At 52.5% G+C, this 21,076-nt stretch overlaps 2 protein-coding genes across 12 annotated transcripts in view; one reads left to right on the top strand and one right to left on the bottom strand.

Moving 5' to 3' along the window:
- LOC133357615 (guanine nucleotide exchange factor DBS-like) overlaps positions 1 to 21,076 on the top strand; it is a 198,514-nt gene that overhangs the window by 98,444 nt on the left and 78,994 nt on the right. The gene's annotated exons all lie outside the window — the stretch shown is intronic.
- The window catches only part of B3GNT5 (UDP-GlcNAc:betaGal beta-1,3-N-acetylglucosaminyltransferase 5), a 36,828-nt gene that overhangs the window by 2,064 nt on the left and 13,688 nt on the right, over positions 1 to 21,076 (bottom strand). The window contains exons 1-3 of one of the 4 annotated variants that reach the window (XM_061575664.1): positions 13,866 to 13,893; positions 13,238 to 13,296; positions 1,686 to 2,608 (exon numbers count right to left, since the gene is read on the bottom strand). In XM_061575664.1, the coding sequence (XP_061431648.1) occupies positions 1,686 to 2,608; positions 13,238 to 13,296; positions 13,866 to 13,878 (995 nt within the window). In that variant the 5' untranslated portion in view covers positions 13,879 to 13,893. Of the gene's footprint in view, positions 1 to 1,685; positions 2,609 to 10,187; positions 11,186 to 13,237; positions 13,297 to 13,865; positions 13,894 to 15,131; positions 15,242 to 21,076 lie in introns of those variants that run through there. The other 3 variants (XM_061575666.1, XM_061575667.1, XM_061575665.1) reach the window with 3 other exon arrangements.

The raw sequence follows: 21,076 nt of genomic DNA on the forward strand, positions 1-21,076 counted from the left end.
TTTCTCTTGCCTGGTCTGTACTGTAGATCCAAATTAGTATCTTGATTTCTCACTTTGTCTGTTTCTGAATTCCCCGTCTCCACCCACTTCCCTCCCCACTGTATCTCACCCACTTCCCTACCTGTTTCTCTCTCTCTCTCTCTGAACTCTCACCCTCGCTCACCATATTCCCAACTCTCCCTTTCCCATCTCAATCTCTCTTGCCCTTCTCTCCCTGAATCCTCCCTTCCCACTGCATGTTGCCTTTCAGCACTCTCCTCTTTCCGTTTCACACCTTTAACCGCTCTCCCTTGGCCCCTCTACCTCTCCATCTCTACCTCCCTCCTCTAACTTTCTCACTCACCTCCATCCTCTAGCTCTCTCACTCACCTCCAGTTCCCCTCCCTTATCTCCCGCCCTTCGTTTTCACGCAATACAGTGGCACGAGTAGGAGAGTGGGATGCACAGGTGGGTGGGTGGGTGGGGGTGAGGCGTGATGTCAGCTCGACGCACGGACCCGGCTCAACTCCGTGGGACGCGGGCGACGTCACCGTGCAGATGTGCGCTGTGACGTCGCCACCGAGCATGCTCTGTTGGGAGCGAGGCATCCAGCCAGGCAGGAATAAACCCAGGTCATCCGGCCAAAAGACATTTTACTCAGGTAGTACGATATACATGGTGGCTATGTACGCCTGTAAGTCCAGCGCTTTGGATGTGAAGGCTGGTGAATCACATGAAGATGTCAAACCCCTTTCTCATGGACGCTCTTGTGGTCACCATCTCCTGCCTTGTTAGGGAAATGGCAGTACGGCAAGTGGATTAACTTTTATCCATTCGGGGATTGTGCTATGATGAAGAGCCATTGCCCGAAACACCGCACGCTATTTATTTATTCCCTTCCAAGGCCCACAGTGTTGTTGGCGAGCTCGATTATTTTTTTATTGTCCGGGGATGGAGCGTTACGCGGCCCCGACCCCGTCGCGCGTGCGAGTGGGTTTCCCCGCACGCGGACGCTCGTTTTAAAATGGAGTTGGCCAAATTTCACAACGCAGGATTACAGAGATCGGGAAAAATAGCTGACACCCCGGTTTCTGGCTACCTTCAAACTTCGCCCGTGGTTTCCCACACGCACCCGTGCCAAAACTGCACAACGTTACCACCCCCTCCCCCCCCCAAGACGCAGTGGGACATGTGTGACGCTTAAATAAAATAGTATTATGATTCTTGTCTTTAAACTGCGTGTTCCTTGAGGGCGTTTTTGGCACTAACTCCGTGAACGGATTGAATACTGCTGGGGCTCGGGCTGGTGGGGAGCGGGCTGGTGGGGAGCGGGCTGGTGGGGCTCGGGCTGGTGGGGAGCAGGCTGGTGGGGAGCGGGCTGGTGGGGAGCGGGCTGGTGGGGAGCGGGCTGGTGGGGCGCGGGCTGGTGGGGCGCGGGCTGGTGGGGAGCGGGCTGGTGGGGAGCGGGCTGGTGGGGAGCGGGCTGGTGGGGAGCGGGCTGGTGGGGAGCGGGCTGGTGGGGAGCGGGCTGGTGGGGAGCGGGCTGGTGGGGATCGGGCTGGTGGGGAGCGGGCTGGTGGGGAGCGGGCTGGTGGGGCGCGGGCTGGTGGGGAGCGGGCTGGTGGGGCGCGGGCTGGTGGGGAGCGGGCTCACGTAGTGCTGGAGGGCACGGGGATGCAGCCCGTCACGGGCAACCCGTCGCGTACCTGGGCACCTCGCCTCCGTTGCCGCGCTTGACGCCCAGCAGGTACCGCACCACGTTGGGCGTGTGGATGAAGACGTCGTCGTCGACGCTCATCACGAAGTCGGCGTGCGGGCAGAAGCTGTCCACCCAGCGCAGCTGCGCCACCAGCTTGGTGGTGAGGTTATAGAAGTCGTCCACAAAGTCCTCCTGCACGATGTCCCCGTGCTCCGCGTCCTCCTCGCGGAGTCGGGCCTGCAGCGCAGAATTCACTCCCCCACCTCCGCCGCCGCCGTCCTTGGGAAGCCCCACGATGAACATCACCCTCACCATCCCGCGCCCACCTTTGCCGCCTTCGCCACGCGGCTCGCCACCGTCCGACGCCAATTCCGATTTGTGGCCAACGCGCCGATCGCCAGACGTCCCGCGCGTCGACCCGTCCGGCCCGAGGGCCTCGTGCGGCCGCCCCCACGTGGCGCGGATCGCGTCGCGCCTTTCGCGATTTCCCGGCGGCGTTTTGACGAGCGCCAGCAAGAGCACCGCTTCGTCGGCTCTACCGCACGCGTCCGGGTGGTTGATGAGGTAGGTGTGCGTGTGCGGGAAGCGCGCCTTCCTGTCGGCCGTGCCCAGCGCCTCGAAGTCGTTGATGACGTAGCGGTACGAGTAGGACACGATGTGGCTGGCCACCGAGCTCTCGAGGAAGGCCGTGCGATACACGATCGCCACGCACACCAGCAACTGGATGACCAGCAGCTGCAGGAAGCGCTTGCGCCGCTTGATGAGAGCGGTCACCAACTGCTGGGGCCAACTCGGGCAGCCTCGAGTGAGGAGATTCATCCCGCTTGTCGTTTGAGGGCAAAAGTCGAGAAGTGGATTCGACTGTCTGCCCTGGTGTTGTGCGTGGAGACACCGCAAGGCGTGACGTAAGTTTTGCAAGAATGCGGTTTCCTGGAGGAGATGGTGGAGGGAAGGGGGTGAAACGGGGAGGAGGAAGCGTGGAGAATGAGACAAACGTACATATGTTGAACTTCTTTCGCGCCATACGTAGCCAACCGTGCTATGTATGTATGTATGTAGAACTTCGTTTGCAATCGTGCTACTCGGAGGTGAAGGAGTAGGACAACCAACTAAACACAGAGCAGTTCTGAAGAAATGAGTGGAGGTCCTTCTGCCAGCAGTGCCGTGTGTAAGGCTGATCTTGAGGTGTGCTGGTTTTTATATGCATAAACTCAATATGCTGTTATTATTTTACAATAATTGCATTTCCTGGTATGGCCATCATTATAAAAGTCCACTTTGTTTCCAATTGAACCGGGCTGTGTGCAGCTCTTTAGTCAGATGTGGAAATCCCCCAATTCATTTGGCAGGGTTGTTAATCTTATAATCATTATACAACCAGCCACTGTTGATGACTCACAAAGTGGCACCACATTTGATCTCGCCTACGCCAGAGGCAGAGTGAAGTGTTTCGAGTTTGATCGCTGAAGTGAAATTTCAAATCGCGTGGCTTCCAACTACCAGTCTCACACGATCGATCCACTGCACCAAATCGTAAAAGGAAAGACTTTCAATTTGTTTTGTTTACACCATGTGTTACCTCCGACATTAACACTGATGTATAGCCAAGAATAAATGTGACTATATCTACACCAAAATTACCGTTGTCTGCAGCGTGTGTTACCCTATTGTCTCACTCAATCTGCATCAAATTTTCTGGATAAATTCCTCCTGTCGATCGTGTCTTTCCCCCAGATAATTAGAGTGGCCCAGATGTAGGATGTCCAGATATGGAGATATAACAAACCAGTAGCTAACATAGAAAGAAAAAAATAGACCTCATAATTCCTGAAGAGAGGCGGGGGGGGGGGGTGATCACAGCCATACAACTGACTCAAACCGGGAACGTTTGAATGTCCCGTGAAGACTCTCAAGATTTCCCAGCCACAGCTGTCTCAACAAAGAGGACTAACCTGGGGGGGGGGGGGGAAATAGATCAGGTGGCTATGCCACCACCCAGAAGCGGCAGCAATATCATCCTTTCGTCTGTATTTACTAAGTAATAAATGCACTTTTTGAGGAAATTGTTTGTGGGGCGGGGGGAGGCTCAGGTAAAATAGTGCCGCCCATATCGACGTGGATAAGAGGAGTTTATCTTGTTCCGATAACACTTTGGGCTGTGTCCAAAAATATTCGATTTTCTTTATGTTTTTCTGCTATAGAGTAAAAAAAAAAGGTAAAAGCGCAGGGCTGCAAGTGCTCGCTCACACCACCGCTGGCAGAAGGGCCTGCACGGCGGCAGGGAGCTCCCTCTAGTAGAGCTCCCTCTCGTGAGTGTTTTTGGCCTACTCTTCCACGCTGGCCAGGTGTCTCAGATAGAGGTGGGCATACCCACACTTCACCCCGCCGCACGTGTGAACCTGCCGATTGACGAACTGCGTGGTACCCATTTAAACTGGTGGGTGGACATTGACAGAAGGTGCCGGGAGGTCTGATCGAACCAGCAACCTCTGACACGCAGGTCCAGTGCTGCTACTAACCATTGCGCTGCTAACCATTGCAACCCAGAGCATCCCTTTCTATCACGGAACAGTGTCCATGATGACAGCTGAGAAGTCGTTTCAGCTAGCGGTCATGAACCACTCCCAATGCTTAATTCTTATTCGTATTTTACTGTCAAAGATCTGTAGATGTTGTTTTATAGCCTGTACCAGCGCTAAGTACCCGGCGTTGCCCGGGTGAAAAAGACGGACACACACATCGACTTACACACAGACATCGACCCACACACATAGAAACACATCGACTTACACGCACACACATACACACACATATGGACTCACACAGACAGACATCGACTTTAGACACACACACATGGAGTTACACACACATACATAGACTCACAGACACATTGACCTACACACACGCATATGGACTTACAAAGACAGAAATATCGACTAAGACACACACACAGGGACTTACACACACATGGACCCACGCAGACACATCGACTTACAGACACACACCGACTAACGCACACACATCGACTTACAGACACAAATCGACTCACGCACACACATCGACTTACAGACACAAATCGACTCACGCACACACATCGACTTACAGACACAAATCGACTCACGCACACACATCGACTTACAGACACACATCGACTTACACACACACATCGACTTACAGACACAAATCGACTCACGCACACACATCGACTTACGCACACACATCGACTTACAGGCACAACATCGACTCACGCACACACATCGACTTACAGACACAAATCGACTCACGCACACACATCGACTTACAGACACAAATCGACTCACGCACACACATCGACTTACAGACACACATCGACTAACGCACACACATCGACTTACAGACAAAAATCGACTCACGCACACACATCGACTTACAGACACAAATCGACTCACGCACACACATCGACTTACAGACACACATCGACTCACACACACACATACATAGACTCACACACACAGACATATGAACTTACACAGACATATCGATGCACACACACACATGGACTCTCACACACATTGTCATACACACATCGACTGACACACAGACTCCCACACAAACATACATGGACTCACACACGCACATAGAGCCACACACACATGGACTGACACACACACATGGACGTACGCACACACACACACATGTACGTACAGACACACACACATGGACTCACACGCACAGATGGACCAAAACACACAGAAAGAAATGGACTTACACTGACTCACATGGAGCGACGCACACACATCGACTCTGACACACAGACACATCGACTTACACACACACATCGCCGCAGACACGCACATCGACCCACACGCACACATGGACTTAGACGCAGGCATTATTATTGTGAAAAGAAGTAACTTAATTTAAAAAGAGTAGTTGTCTACACACGCACACACATTGACTACCACACAAACATGGACTTACGCACACAAACATCGACGGTATGCACTATCACTACAGCAGTGCATACCGACTGTGGTGGTACCTGCTAATAATACAGCAGTGCATACTGTGGTGGTACCTGCTTTGATAACAGTAGTGTATACTGTGGTGTAAGCTATGATTACAGCAGGCGCGTGTGGATTGCTGCTATGATGACAGCAGTGCATAGGGACTGTGGTGGTACCTGCTAGCACTACAGTAGTACATGCTGACTGTATAGCAGTATATATGGAATGTATAGCACAAAGTAGTAAGCAGACAGAGTGCCGTGGTGAGGCCTAGTCCCGTGCAGAGCCCCCGGCCTCGCCTAGATTTCCCAGCCCGCCGAGGTGTGACCTTGGCAGGCTGGGGGCTGGGCCGCTCCCCCCGGCCACGCGACAATAATGGCATGTAAGCGCTAGAAGAATAATATGTAGGGGCTCTATAATAGTTTCAGGACGCATTGGGGTATCAATGGGGTGGGGTGGAGAGAAGAGGACATAGCACTGTGAAGAATGTACGTGTTTGGTGTTTTTGCTGCATGTGTAAGGCGAATGAAAATTTGTGGCGATCGTGTGTGCGTTTCTAGGGGCAACCCATGTGAGCAGTGCAAATTGTAATGAGAAAAATGCTTATAAGACTAATTTGTGGGACTTAGGTCTTATATAATGCATATAATACAAAAGTGTGCGACTTTCCTTGGGCGATGGCGCGTGTGGATTGCTGGGGGTAACCTAGTGGGCGCAAGTGCAGCTGGCTGCGTTGTCAGCCCGCGCGCGGCGAAGAGAATAAACAAGAGATAAAATAATTAAATAATAAAACTATCGCCAAAAAACGCTAATTTAACTAATTTAAATGTGACGGACGTGAAAAAGGAATAGACTATTCCCACCGCGGGGCTTAGGGCGTGCTGGCTGTCAAATTCTTTTCTACGTCGACCCCACCGTTTGAGAGCCAAATCCCTCGCAAGCACGCGGAGACTTTTATATATGTAAGAGAAAGAAAAAAAATAAGAATAAAGATGTATATATGTATTGTGTGTGTGTATATATGTGGAAGTGGTAGTATAGGGGTTAGAACACTGCGCTACGAACCCGGCGATCCGCGTTTGAGTCCCACTCATGGCCAACACCAGTGACAATTATCTGAACCGGTCCCGGGCCTCCCCTAGGTCGACTCGGACTCAAATGAGTCCCTTGTGCGGTGTGCAAACATCGCCACTGGGGGAGACAAAGGTGGCCGGGCGTGGTGCCGATCAACCACACCCTCGTGTGCCGTTCCGGCCTTCATAGGTGCTCGCTAACAGCACTCGCCCCAACAGTCTGTTAAGGCTATTCCGGGGATCTATTGTATTTGTCTTTGTATACGGCAAAGACAATTGATTGTGAACATACAATGTCCGCATCATCGTCACAAATTACACTTCCTTTGTGTCTCTCACAATGCGCGAGTGCTCAAAATAAACACCGTGTATGTTCAAGGACATTTGAGCAGCCTGCTTTGTTGATGCAAATAAAAACCCGATGCCCAAGTAAATCGAAGTGTAGGATAATCAGGTGGAGTAGCACCAATGGCCAAGCCGGTACTGAATGAAGGCACTACATCAGCGGGCATCCTTTGCTCGTACATGCGATTTGTGTCTAGTTTCCTCCCGCATCTCGAGGCACGACCCCATCAAACGCCGGTCTTTAAAAGACAACTCCGTAGGATCGTCATTGGCCATGATCAATCCACTGCTGGATGATGGCTTCCCATCGCTGCCAGCATCTCTCAAAGTCCTGCAATGTAAGGGATCCACCGAGGGCCCGCACTTGAACCAATGTCATCGCTCCGCCTCTGTGGTGGATGTCCTCGCGAAATTGCGTTCCATTCCCGGCACATCGCACTGTTTAACATCGCATCGCAACGGAATGCGATTCAGGTGAATAATTATGTTGACAACACAGGTATCAGGTGTGTACACGAGACGTTATTTGTGTTGTGCAGCATCGAATGGAGCTCTGCTCATTTCGTTTGGTTGAACTTTTACCCACAATGCTCCACAGCAACGCATGTTCAGTTTGTAGTTTGGAGGATTGTACACCACATCGACTGCACAAACCATGGCAGTTGCCGATACCTGATGCACAAATGGAAAATATTTAAACTCTCCGGTATGTACCACTGTGATCATGCAGAACTGGCCGTACAATGTATAACGACGCAATGCCCGATCCACAAATGCGAAGGAGACATCGCAACCATGCATGTCGCGGGTAACTCGCTTGACCACCTGAATGTGAAATTGTAGCCGTTGCAGAATATTCACAGAGGATGTGCAAGACAAACTCGGTGTGCCAGATTCACTTCCTTGTGTGCAAGTCGTATCACAACAGCGGCAAAGGAATTGATCCACACCATCGATAAAGAGCCGGGGTCAGTTAGGTCAGACACGTCTTTTTTATCGCAGTGAGCAGGTAAAAAAGTTGTTATAACAGTTGACATACACGATTTGAAACTTCCACAATGTAGGTGTTTGTGAGTTATATAGCGTAAATATAAATGCGTCGTTAAAGCCGCCACCACACGACACGGCCAATCAGTAAGGTTTGTCACGTAAACAGAACGTGCCAATTCGTTACTAGTACAGCACACCGATTGTGTGTTGGAGAGCAAATCTACAACATTCACAATCAGAGTACAAATTTGCTATCCAACACACCGGTGCGCTGTACTAGTAATGAATTGGCATGTTTTGTTTACGTGACAAACCTTACTGTGGCTGTGTCGGTGGTGGCGGGTTTAAAGACATTTATATTCACGCTATATAACCCACAAAAAACCTATATTATGGATGATATTGGTCGCGATAGCCTACATGTTAAACTAACTAAAACATTATCAGCAAACATGTTTCAGGCTCTTGACCACAAACTCGCAGGTGGATCTTAACTCGTCGCATGCACATTTTCCCGTGGTTAATTCCACAAAGATACCAAGATTCCCGCACGCACTTGCAACTGCGGATCCCTCTGACGGAGCCAGAGTAACGCGTAGTTCTGGTGCCAGAGTGGAATATTTGTGTGTGTGCGTCTTTCTAAACTGGTATTGTGAGAGTAACTAGATCGTATATACCTGGTAGCAGTTGCAATCACTACAATACGAAGAATTTATAAAGTGTTCAAATACCAGAGGGCATCCTTCGAGGCAAATCATCCTTGTGAAAATACGCACGTGAACAAAGTCAAGACACCACCAGTCTCAAATAAATCAATTCTACATTTTTCTCAGCCCCCCAAAGCGGTCTGCTTTAAAGAGAGACGAAAAAAAAACCGGCACGGTCTGGCCAAGACCAAGTGACTGTGGAACTGGCCTGATTACTCTGCACGTGCTGCCGAGTCGTGATCACCCCCCCCCCACCCCTATTACAACACATTTCCTGAGCAATGATTCAACATTTCTATCGGGGTGCGGGGGGGGCGTGGGGGGCGTTGAGACGTGGGGGGGGGGGCTGGTGGGAGTTGGGGGGGGGGGTTGAGAGCCTTCATCCACACACCTCCGATTAGCACGCTTGGCTGCGTACGGTGCGAAAGAAGTTCAACGCACGTACATCCGGGGAAGGGGGGCACCCCAGCAAACCCCGTTGCCCCCCCTCCCACACACTCTTATGTGTCTGAATCTGAATGCAGACACCACGAAGTTCACAACTTGGCATGCAGGTGGTTTGCAAGGGACTTGTTGGTGCGTTTGGGTTTTTTGTGGTCATGGCTGCAGCGTTTAGTTGGCCTCATGCCCACGGGGAATCAGGCTACAACTTAAGCAATGTCGAGGGTCCACTCTGTGTGTGTGCGCTTGTGTGTGTGTCTTTATGTCTGTGTGGAGCGGTAGTGCAGCGGTTAGCGCTACGCTGCGCTTCGAACCCGATGACCCGGGTTCGATTCCCACTCACGGCCAACACCCAGTTACGCTTATCTGAACCGGGCCTCCCCTAGGTCGACTCAGCCTCAATGAGAACCTGGTGCGATGCGTAGTAAATGTCGCCACTAGGGAGACAAAGGCGGCCGGGCGTAGTGTTGGCCACCCACCCCCTCGTGTGAAGTGGCAGCCTGCATAGGTGCTCGCTAAAAGCACTTGCCCCAACAGCCTGTTAAGGCTATACGGGGGATCTTTGTCTGCTTTCTGTTGCATTGTATCTTTGTCCCGTGTGTCTATTCGCGCGGGGGAGCTGTGGTGTAATCCCAGCGATCCAACTTCGATTCCCACTCACAGACAATATCGGTGGAAATATCTGAACTGGTCGTGGGCCTCCCCTAGGTCTATTCGGCCTTAAATGGGGACCTGGTGCGTCGTGTAAACATCAGGTTTGGGGAGGCAAAGATGACTGGGGGTGCTGTTGTCCACCCACCCACTTACATAATTTTGCCAGCTTTAAATAGGAGCTCGCTAACAGGCCCCTTGCCCCAACAGTCTTGTTACATGGGGAGATATTTGTATTTGATGATAAAAAAAATATATTTGTACGTGTCAGTGTGCCTCTCTTTGTGTGTATGGGTGTGCATGTATTTGTATTTACCTTTCAAGCTGTGCGTTTCGCACGGATGCACTTTCTATTACGCACGCGCTTGAAATGTACTTTGCCGAGTCGGCGAGAAGTCGCTGAGGGCGTGATGCGTTTCCTCTTTCATGCCTATTGTTGTATGCAATGAAAACCAATTTTTTTTATAAATTATTATATCAGGTAAGGCCCGTTGAGCCGTAAAATTGATTATCTGAACCGGTCATGGGCCTCCCCTAGGTCGACTCAGCCTCAAATGAGTACCTGGTGCGGTGTGTAAAACATGACCACTGGGGAGACAAAGGCGGTCGGGAGTGGTGCTGGCCACCCACCCCCTCGTGTGCCGTGCCGGCCTTCATAGGTGCTCGCTAACGGCACTTGCCCCAACATTCTGTGAAGGCTACACGGGGGATCTTTGTATTTTATGTATGTGTGATATATGCATGTGGATGGTATTTGTGTTAAGGTTTGACAGCATTTATTAAAGCCAGCTGTGAGGTAGTGAAAACACGACATCTCTTTTTAAATGCCTTGAACAGTCATGCAGGCATATTTTAACTAAATATATATAAAAACCAAACTGTGTACAGTCTATCACAAACATATATTGTGCTCATTGTTCTTGTAGGGCTGGTGTTGATAACGAAGACCAACAACTAACTATCATTTTACATTGAGGTTGATGAGCCAGATGATTGCGTCATATCTTACTCTTACAGATCAATCGGTACCACGCCGGTTGCATTTTTTAGTTTGGATAGTTTCAAATAATGTTTAAAGTTTTGTGTGTGTGTAGCAACAGTCTGGCTGTCAGATGAAATGTGCCACTCTGCACTGGATGGGCATTGTGCTAATCCAGCTTCTATCCCTGTTGGTTCAATAAAGGCCTCTCCAAACAGAGGCGATCCGCCAGCACAAAGGATGGGCACAATACTGCATGTTGAGGATGATGTACTAATTCTAGAACCGACACGTTACATCATGCTTTTGTTCAACGCCCAGGTGACTTTTTCGAACGGACTGTAATGGCGCGTACTCTTGTATGGAAACACTCGAGGTTCATAATGACTCAAAGAACATCATGGTAAAAGTATCCCTTTGCTGGATGAGGGCTTCACTGTGCCCATCCGTCGCGAGGGTTCGTTTGACCGTACATTTTCTTTTTACAAAGCTGCTCAGCGTGGTTTGGTGAAGGGGTGGTGTGTCCAGGACCGATTCGGGTGTTAGCCTTTGGCTGGGAATCAGAACTCGGGTCTTTGGGTTCATGGCGGAGTGCCGTGACCCACTTTGGCACCGCTCTACCCCTTTCCTTACACTGCATATACCTCGTGAGTTTCACAGTAAAGCGCACCTCCGGTTCGCACGGTTGGCTACGTACGGTGCGAAAGAAGTTCAACATACGTAACGTACAGAACGGGTTTTGTCGCTCAGTTGGGAAAATGCAACGTCCACACGCGCGCAAACACAACGTGTGAAAAAACTCTCCACCACAATGACAACAGTTCGCTATTGTCCGCTCGCCGAGTACTTATTCGAATGACCGTCACGTCACTGGACGGGTTAAGGGTGCTCGACCGTGACACGCGGTTGTGGCAACGTCGTAACTTGTCGCCAATTGACCTAACGACCTCCAGTGTTTGGTGGCTCAGAGGAAGACCAAAGCCGATGTTGGAAAGCGTCTCCTGTTAATGCGAACATCGAAACCGCACTGGAGGATCGGGGAATCTCAACTAGCGAATTCTTCACCGTGGCTATTTGTGAGGGGAATACAGACAGCATCCACCACTGCTATATTTACTTTACCAGGTAAGGCCCCAACTGAGCTGAACAGTTATTTTTCAGAAGCAACCTGGCCATCTCAAATGACAGCTCAACGAAGTGGCCTATCATCACGTGCACACGAATGGCAGCCAAGTACACTAAAAGCAAAACGTTGATTCTAAACGTGGAGGGAAAAACCGCAGGAACCAGAGAAAAATCCACGCGACCCCGGGGAGAGAGACAAGCAAACTTACAAATTATACATGCGGCAGGGTGAGGATCGAACCCACAACCTCCTGTATAGCAGGCGAGGTATGTAACATTTCTCCACCGTGGCGTCCCATCTGCAAAGGTTCAGCGCACTCCCCCAGACTTCGTCGTGGTTAAGCGGACTTCGTTCCCACTGAACTGAAATCATATTAAGTTTTGCGAAGCTGCTGGTTTTCTGCCTCTGTGCCGGCGCCACTGTTGCTGCGCTGCCTTGCACCAGAGGTCGCAAACGGGTTTTGATTCCTTACCCGTACCCGGCCTGCACCAGGGTCGCAAACGGGTGCCCGTACCCGGCCGTACCCGTACCCTACCTGTACCCGGCCAGGGTACGGGTAGGGTACGGGTATCTGATTGCGACCTCTGGGATGAAGCCATGTTGCAGGCGCGAGTGGGTTGATTCTAGGAACTTGAATTGTGAGAAGAGACAAGACGTTGGGAAATGAGTGACAAACGGTTACTCACCAGTGACTCACAGCCTACCCGTACCCGGCCGCACCAGGGTCGCAAACGGGTACTCGTACCCGGCCGGGTATCGGGTAGGGTACAGGGTATCGCGTACCCGATTGCGACCTCTGCCTTGCACGCAGTACGGCATTTTCAAATGGGTTCATCACGAGCACAACCGGCATTCGTGCCACCTTGTGAAAGGGAAGAAAAACGCCGACTCGGGAACACTGGGAAATTTTAGCGAAAAACCCAAAGCGAGATGCTCGAAGCTGGATAATTTCGTTCAGCGTCACAGTGAGAGAGAGACACGTGTTGTGGTGAACGGCTCGCACACAATCTCATCTCCCGGCGCGGCAGCTAAAGAAAGTTTCTTAAATCCACCCCCCTCCCCTGTCCACCCAGCAGGATAAACGGATACACCACAATTATTCGATTGGCAGATTGTGACTGGTGGGCCCAAAGCGTTGAGTCCTCCTCCCACCTCATTCAAGAGGTTGTGGCCAGCGTGTTAAGTGCCATTGTCTTTACTCCGCACCTCCGATCGGCACGGTTGGCCTACGTACGGCGTGAAATGAGTTCAACGTACGCACCGTACACATGGGAGAGTAGGCCAAAGTTCCCTCCAGAGCTCTGTCTTGCGGAGGCCCTTCTGCCAGCAGTGACATGCGCAAGCAATTTCAGGATTGCACCTTTGCCTTCAGCACCTGATCCAGTGCAAGACAATCATTTGATAGTTTTTTTTTCACTGCTTTCGGAGTGATGGCTTCACAGGAGCCTATACTTAATCCCCGTATCTTAAGATATGCAGGCATGGTTTTACGTGCGTGCGTATGTACGTGTGAAGCTGCATTTGCGCACGTGTGTGTGTTTCAGTTTGGGTCATGTAGCCCGCATGCCCAGCCACCGCATGTCCAAACAGCTTTTGTTCGGCCGGATCGAGGGGGCTAGACGGGCACGTCACGGGCTAGAGAAGAGATGGAGTGATGTGGTACAGGAGGACATGGAGCTGAGTGGTCTTGCCGATGACTGGTACTAGCGGTGTCAAGATCGGCCTCAGTGGAGGAGGCTCGTGAAGGACGCTACTGGGCAGTTGGAGGCAGTCGCCCTCCAACAACAACGGAGGGCGGAGGAGCGACGCTCACAACAACGAGCAGAGAGCCGGGTGGCTAAAGCACAGCAAGTTGGCACAGTAGTGGGCACAGGTGTTGCATCAGCTACTCATCTCGGTCATCTCAGTCAGTCGACCCGTGGCACCTGCTGGGTCTGCCCCGTGACCTCCTGCCAGCGGGCGTTCGACAACTTCACGTGGCCTCAATGTGCACCTAGCCTGGCACAAGCGTCGTGGTGACGTCACCGCCACTTAGTGGCGAATGGCGGTTGTTGTTGTTGTTTCAGTTTGTACGAGTGCACATCGGGCTGTTGGGGCAAGTGGTGTTAGCGAGCACCTATGCAGGCTGGCACTGCACACGAGGGGGGTGGGTGACCAACATCACTCCCGGCCGTATTGCGACGTTTACTACGCATCGCACCAGGTTCTGAACCGGTTCCGGGCCTCCCCTAGGTCGACTCATCCTCAAATGCGTACATGTTGTGGTATGTAAACATCATCAGTGGGGAGACAAAGGTGGTCGGGCGTGGTGCTAGCCACCCATCGGGGCATGTGCTAGGCGAACAGCACTTTCCTCAACAGCCTGTGCAGGCTGTACGGGGGATCTTTGTCTTTATTTTTAAATCCTTTATATTAAGTTCACTTGCGTGCTTGCTTGCTTACGACCGTGCAAATCTTTCGGTCGTTTTTTAACCCACTTCCCGTGATCCAATCGAGCTGACATTTTGCACACAGACTCGTTGTGCGTGACAATTTATTTTCGTGAAATTTTTTTTCCAAAATTTTCCACTTTTTAGGAAAAAAATAATTTCATATTTAATTTTAAATACCAATGTGATAAAAATGAAACTCTTACTCAAGAAAAACAAATGAATAATAAAATAAAACCGATGCCACGCATATAAAGGATTTATAGTGAAAAGCTTTGTTTTTACGGGTTAATTTTTTTATGCGCGAAGTTGCATTTTCGCAAGTGTGTACGCGTTGGAGTTGGCACGATTGCACATCTGTGCCTGTATCATTGTGCTTGCATGTGCGAGTTTATATGTATCTATGTATGTATGTGTTTTTTTAAGTGTGCCGTGGTAGACATCATTATGATCCCGGCAACAAAGATGGTTTTGTACCATGGAAGTCGCCCTTAAATAGGCGCTCACCAACAGCAGTTGCCATGGCAACGTTACGCGTTTAACAAACATTACACTTTGCGCGCGTGCAAAAAGTTGCAATAAAAATTAATTTCCCAAATTCCTGACTACGTGGGTGGGAGTTTGTGAGGGTCCCGATCCCTCTCTAAACAAACCCAGAGCTCATAAAACCTGCAGAATCGGATCGCGAAACGCGCACGTGTAGCGCCGTGGGTAGGCCGCACTTACCCGCAATGGCCGTCAGTGCCCACCAGGGGGAGGGGCTTGTGGGGTGTTCTAGAATCTCCCGTAGCCCCTCCCACCAGGGGGAGGGGCTTGAGGGGTGTTCTAGAATCCCCATGGCCCCTCCCACCAGGGGGAGGGGCTTGAGGGATGTTCTAGAATCCCCCGTGGCCCCTCCCACCAGGGGGAGGGGCTTGTGGAGTGTTCTAGAATCTCCCGTGGCCCCTCCCACCAGGGGGAGGGGCTTGAGGGGTGTTCTAGAATCCCCCGTGGCCCCTCCCAACAGGGGGAGGGGCTTGTGGGGTGTTCTAGAATCCCCCGTGGCCCCTCCCACCAGGGGGAGGGGCTTGAGGGGTGTTCTAGAATCCCCCGTGGCCCCTCCCACCAGGGGGAGGGGCTTGTGGGGTGTTCTAGAATCCCCGTGGCCCCTCCCACCAGGGGGAGGGGCTTGAAGGATGTTCTAGAATCTCCCGTGGCCCCTCCCACCAGGGGGAGGGGCTTGAGGGGTGTTCTAGGATCCCCGCGGCCCCTCCCACCAGGGGGAGGGGCTTGTGGGGTGTTCTAGAATCCCCCTTGGCCCCTCCCACCAGGGGGAGGGGCTTGTCGGGTGTTCTAGAATCCCCCGCGGCCCCTCCCACCAGGGGGAGGGGCTTGTGGGGTGTTCTAGGATCCCCCGTGGTCCCTCCCACCAGGGGGAGGGGCTTGTGGGGTGTTCTAGAAACCCCCGTGGCCCCTCCCACCAGGGGGAGGGGCTTGTGGGGTGTTCTAGAATCCCCCGCGGCCCCTCCCACCAGGGGGAGGGGCTTGTGGGGTGTTCTAGAATCCCGTGGCCCCTCCCACCAGGGGGAGGGGCTTGTGGGGTGTTCTAGAATCCCCGTGGCCCCTCCCACCAGGGGGAGGGGCTTGTGGGGTGTTCTAGAATCCCCCGTGGCCCCTCCCACCAGGGGGAGAGGCTTGTGGGGTGTTCTAGAATCTGTGGCCCCTCCCATCAGGGGGAGGGGCTTGAGGGGTGTTCTAGAATCCCGTGGCCCCTCCCACCAGGGGGAGGGGCTTGTGGGGTGTTCTAGAATCCCCGTGGCCCCTCCCACCAGGGGGAGGGGCTTGTGGGGTGTTCTAGAATCCCCCGTGGCCCCTCCCACCAGGGGGAGGGGCTTGTGGGGTGTTCTAGAATCCCCGTGGCCCCTCCCACCAGGGGGAGGGGCTTGTGGGGTGTTCTAGAATCCCCGTGGCCCCTCCCACCAGGGGGAGGGGCTTGTGGGGTGTTCTAGAATCCCCGTGGCCCCTCCCACCAGGGGGAGGGGCTTGTGGGGTGTTCTAGAATCACCGTGGCCCCTCCCACCAGGGGGAGGGGCTTGTGGGGTGTTCTAGAATCCCCGTGGCCCCTCCCACCAGGGGGAGGGGCTTGTGGGGTGTTCTAGAATCCCCGTGGCCCCTCCCACCAGGGGGAGGGGTTTGTGGGGTGTTCTAGAATCCCCGTGGCCCCTCCCACCAGGGGGAGGGGCTTGTGGGGTGTTCTAGAATCCCCGTGGCCCCTCCCACCAGGGGGAGGGGCTTGTGGGGTGTTCTAGAATCCCCGTGGCCCCTCCCACCAGGGGGAGGGGCTTGAGGGATGTTCTAGAATCCCCGTGGCCCCTCCCACCAGGGGGAGGGGCTTGAGGGGTGTTCTAGAATCCCCCGTGGCCCCTCCCACCAGGGGGAGGGGCTTGTGGGGTGTTCTAGAATCCCCGTGGCCCCTCCCACCAGGGGGAGGGGCTTGAGGGGTGTTCTAGAATCCCCCGTGGCCCCTCCCACCAGGGGGAGGGGCTTGTGGGGTGTTCTAGAATCCCCCGTGGCCCCTCCCACCAGGGGGAGGGGCTTGTGGGGTGTTCTAGAATCCCCCGTGGCCCCTCCCACCAGGGGGAGGGGCTTGTGGGGTGTGCTCCGATCCCCCGGGGCCCCTCCCACCAGGGGGAGGGGCTTGTGGGGTGTTCTAGAATCCCCCGTGGCCCCTCCCACCAGGGGGAGGGGCTTGTGGGGTGTGCTCGGATTCCCCGGGGCCCCTCCCACCAGGGGGAGGGGCTTGTGGGGTGTTCTAGAATCCCCCGTGGCCCCTCCCACCAGGGGGAGGGGCTTGTGGAGTGTTCTAGAATCCCCCGCGGCCCCTCCCACCAGGGGGAGGGGCTTGTGGGGTGTGCTTGGATCCCCCGGGGCCCCTCCCACCAGGGGGAGGGGCTTGTGGGGTGTTCTAGTTCCCCGTAGCCCCTCCCACCGGGGGAGGGGGCTGCGGGATTTTCTAGAATTCCCCGTGGCCCCTCCCACCAGGGGGGAGGGGCTGCGGGGTGTTCTAGAATCCCCCGGGGCCCCCACCTCCTGGAAAGGGGGCGTGGCCAGAAGCTGACACAGCTGTGTATAAAATCCGGACCTCACCACAGGTTGAGGGCAGTGCTACGAAGACTGAAGATTGAAGATCAGCTCGACTAGGACCCTGGGACCTCGAGCCTGACGGTCTTGTAGGGGCCGGGCCGAGCTGGGACCAGTGGTCGAGACCCGTACCTTGGCTGGGTCGGGTCAGGTAGCCTCCCCTAGGACATGGATAGCCGGAGGGCTGGGAGCCAGCAGGGGGCAGTGTTTAGGTCACGATAAGGCCATACCTCCCGAGATAGGGGGCGTCAGGGAGTTGCTGTAGTTAGAAAACACATTCCTGCGGAGGGAGCTGGTAGGAACATTGGGTTGCTCGGTCAATGGCCAGGGTCAACGGCGGCGTGGTGTATTCCGCAAATATGGCCGACTGTGAGGGCGGGCACAAGCCGGCGTGAGTATGTTAAACTTTGAGTTTTATAAGGGCACCACGGGGTGACCAGCCCCTCCCCACCCAGCCCCACCCCTCCCACCCAGCCCCTCCCTCCCCACCCAGCCCCTCCCTCCCCACCCAGCGCCTCCTTGCACGACGGACGGACACAATAATCCCCTGTGGGCTGGTGGAACCAGTGGGTTCCTACCAGTATAAACATACCGGGTTGCCTCTACCTCAACGTATCCGTCTCCGTAAAAGAACTCACTACAAACCCAAACCTCAAAAATGTCAGTTGACCTTCAGAGCGTGGCACAATGTTTGCTTTTTATTTCAGAGAGCAGATATTCTTAATTGCATTCGTCACAGGGGCTGTGGCATCAACCCGGCGCGTCAAGAGTTCTATTCCTGGCCACGGTTCGCGTCAAGAAATCTGTAATCAACAATCAGGAACGATCCTGCCCCTCCCCCCGTTTACCAATCCGCATTGACCAGCTTGATGAAGTATGGTCAAACATAAATCCATGATCGACGTAGTATGGGGATGCCTTCATCTTTCAGTGGCATTGACAATCGGATGCAAAGTATTACGGTATTATAATCACAATTTTTATTTGTATTGATCATCATATTCCTTCGTGGAAGATTTGAGAAACAAGTTTGTGCGCATTAATTTAAATAAAATAACGTTCCTGATTCGTGTTTCAGATGTATGCTTAATGTGATCCAGAAACATTTTTCCGTACAGTTTCAACGAATGCAAAGCATTCTCTATGCTTTCCCTTCCCCTGAAAAATTCCAGGAAATGTTTTTTTTTAACTTTAAATATTTTGTAGCCTCTTTTCAACAGTTGTATTTATTTAATCAACATTTACAGTAGTGTTGGGCATAGCACTCGTGTTGGATTTATATAATCGCTCTGCAGAAATCACGTTTTATATATGAGCGATTATCATGATAAAACTGCCACTCATATGAATAAGAATCCAACAGGGATTTTGCCATGGATGATTCCTGCAGTAAAATGGGATTCTATTGCAATTCGGATGGCAATCTAACTTATATTGCTAAAATGTGGCTGTACTTAACTGGACAGAATGGCGATTATGGCCAATTCCAGGCAGCCAGAATGTGCATTGAAATGCACTGCCTAGGCCGAGAAGTGCAGAATCGACTCAATTCTACCCGCATTCCAACGTGGCGTTCAGGAAAGAAGGGGGGGGGGTCACGTAACCTGAATGACCTTGTGAAAACCTCCCAGACACAAAACTAAACTATTACACTTACAGCTCTAATTCAGAAGCGATCTGGCCACACATCATAGCTCAATGAAGTGGCTTATCGTGTGGAAATGTATTGCAACCGAGCACTCGAAACGCATGTTTCTAAACGTGGAGGCAAAAAAACGGAGGCCCTGGAGAAAAACCACGTGACCACGCGAAGAGCAACTCCAAATACACGGGGGGGGGGGGGGGAATCAAACCCACGACCTCCTGGACACCAGGCGAGGTAGTTCACATCTTGCCACCGCGACATCCAGTCCTTAATCCCACACCCGCAGATGGCCGGAATTCATGGAGCAGCCAAGCGTATAGCCAAGGCGACATGTACACATAGCTGCCCTATGCGTATGCTAGACTATATATACACACGTGTACTTTTCCGTGTATAGCCTAGGCCAGGGGTCGGCAAACCTACGGCTCCCAGAGCCACGCGCGGCTATTTAAGGACTGCCTTCGTGAACGTTATTTATTCAGGGCCACCGTCTCGAATTCGAAAAAAAATGCCTCTTCTTGTTATTTTTTGTTGCCGAGACCTAGCTGACGTGTACATTCTGGTTGAGCATTGGCGCAGGTAATGGCCATATCTGGGGCCCAATCTCTACTTCGCCAATCCCCTTTTGCCTCGATGCCAAGCAGGAATTGGGGTGGAATTAGGGCCAATTGCATGCAGCTGACACGTCAGCCGCTTCAAAAAGTGTTTTTATATATATAAAATTTCTACATGCAATGTATGATTTACATAATCGTTTAGCCAGGTAATTTACCTCCCTTGGAGTGTCACGCTTACGCCGATATGAAGCGAGAAAAACCTGTTAGCAGAAATGTTACTCATACCGTCATACAAATAACACAGACACATTTAGATGAAGAAACTCGCCAAACGTTTTATCTACCCTTCTTCCGGAATCCAACAAAGGCTTTGTGAGGTGCAGAACATACATGGGTCTTCCAAAAATAAATAAATAAAAACTCCCCACCACGTTCATTCCACATTTTAGTGCACCGCGGGGAAGGGGGGGGGGCTGTGAATGTGGACAGCAGGAGACCGTGGCTGCACATCGCCTCCAGCTATGCAGGGCGTGCCGGATGGACTGGTTGCCCTGCATGTGCTAGAGGAGGTGGAGGTTGTCAGCGTGGCTCTGTGACAACGTGGGGCCGACGTTCACTCACACAGCACTAGACATAATTATTTACTAATGGTTACCTATTCGGTGCCCCGGCTTCGCTGAAAAAGTCGTCGCACGCAAACTTCGTTCCGACGAAAATAAAATGAACTGTGCAGCGTTCGAACGGTTCTTCCCCGTGAAGAGAGGCCACTACACCACCAGATGCGTAGTGGCCATACCTTGGCACAGGCCCTAGTCAAATGAATGAAATGGGACCCCCCCTCACTGTCCGATATCCCTCCCTCTCCGTAGCCCCGAATCCTGGTGCCCTCCGGCCCGTGAGAGCCTTGGTGAGGGTTTCCAGACCTAATAGGCACGCCTGTACATGACATTCTTCACATACCTCCCCGAGTTAATTGGTTAAGATCTTGACAGATCCTGCACAAAGAGAAGCAGCGATACCAAAGATCGTTATCTGTGCCTCAAGATAAGTTTGGGGCGTGGGGCGCTGAGTCTCCTGCCCTGCCGAAAGCTTAGCCCAAACCCGCGCATACCTTGCCCGATTCAAACAATGTTGTTCCAATATACAGAGTGTTTCAAAACAATGGACCCGATTTAAAATCGCTATATCTCTGCAACCACGAACCGCCCATGAATTAAACTCTTACCACTTGAAAGGGCGGGGCATAGAGTTTCAAATGATTACCGCTAGATGCCTCTCCCAGCGCACAAACAGCCCCTAGCCTCAGTCATTCGCAAGATGGTGACCCCGCAACACAAGGGGCGTTTTGC

This window comes from Lethenteron reissneri, chromosome 58, assembly GCF_015708825.2.
Source record: "Lethenteron reissneri isolate LAM-NWPU_2019-01 chromosome 58, ASM1570882v1, whole genome shotgun sequence".
NCBI lineage: Eukaryota > Metazoa > Chordata > Hyperoartia > Petromyzontiformes > Petromyzontidae > Lethenteron > Lethenteron reissneri.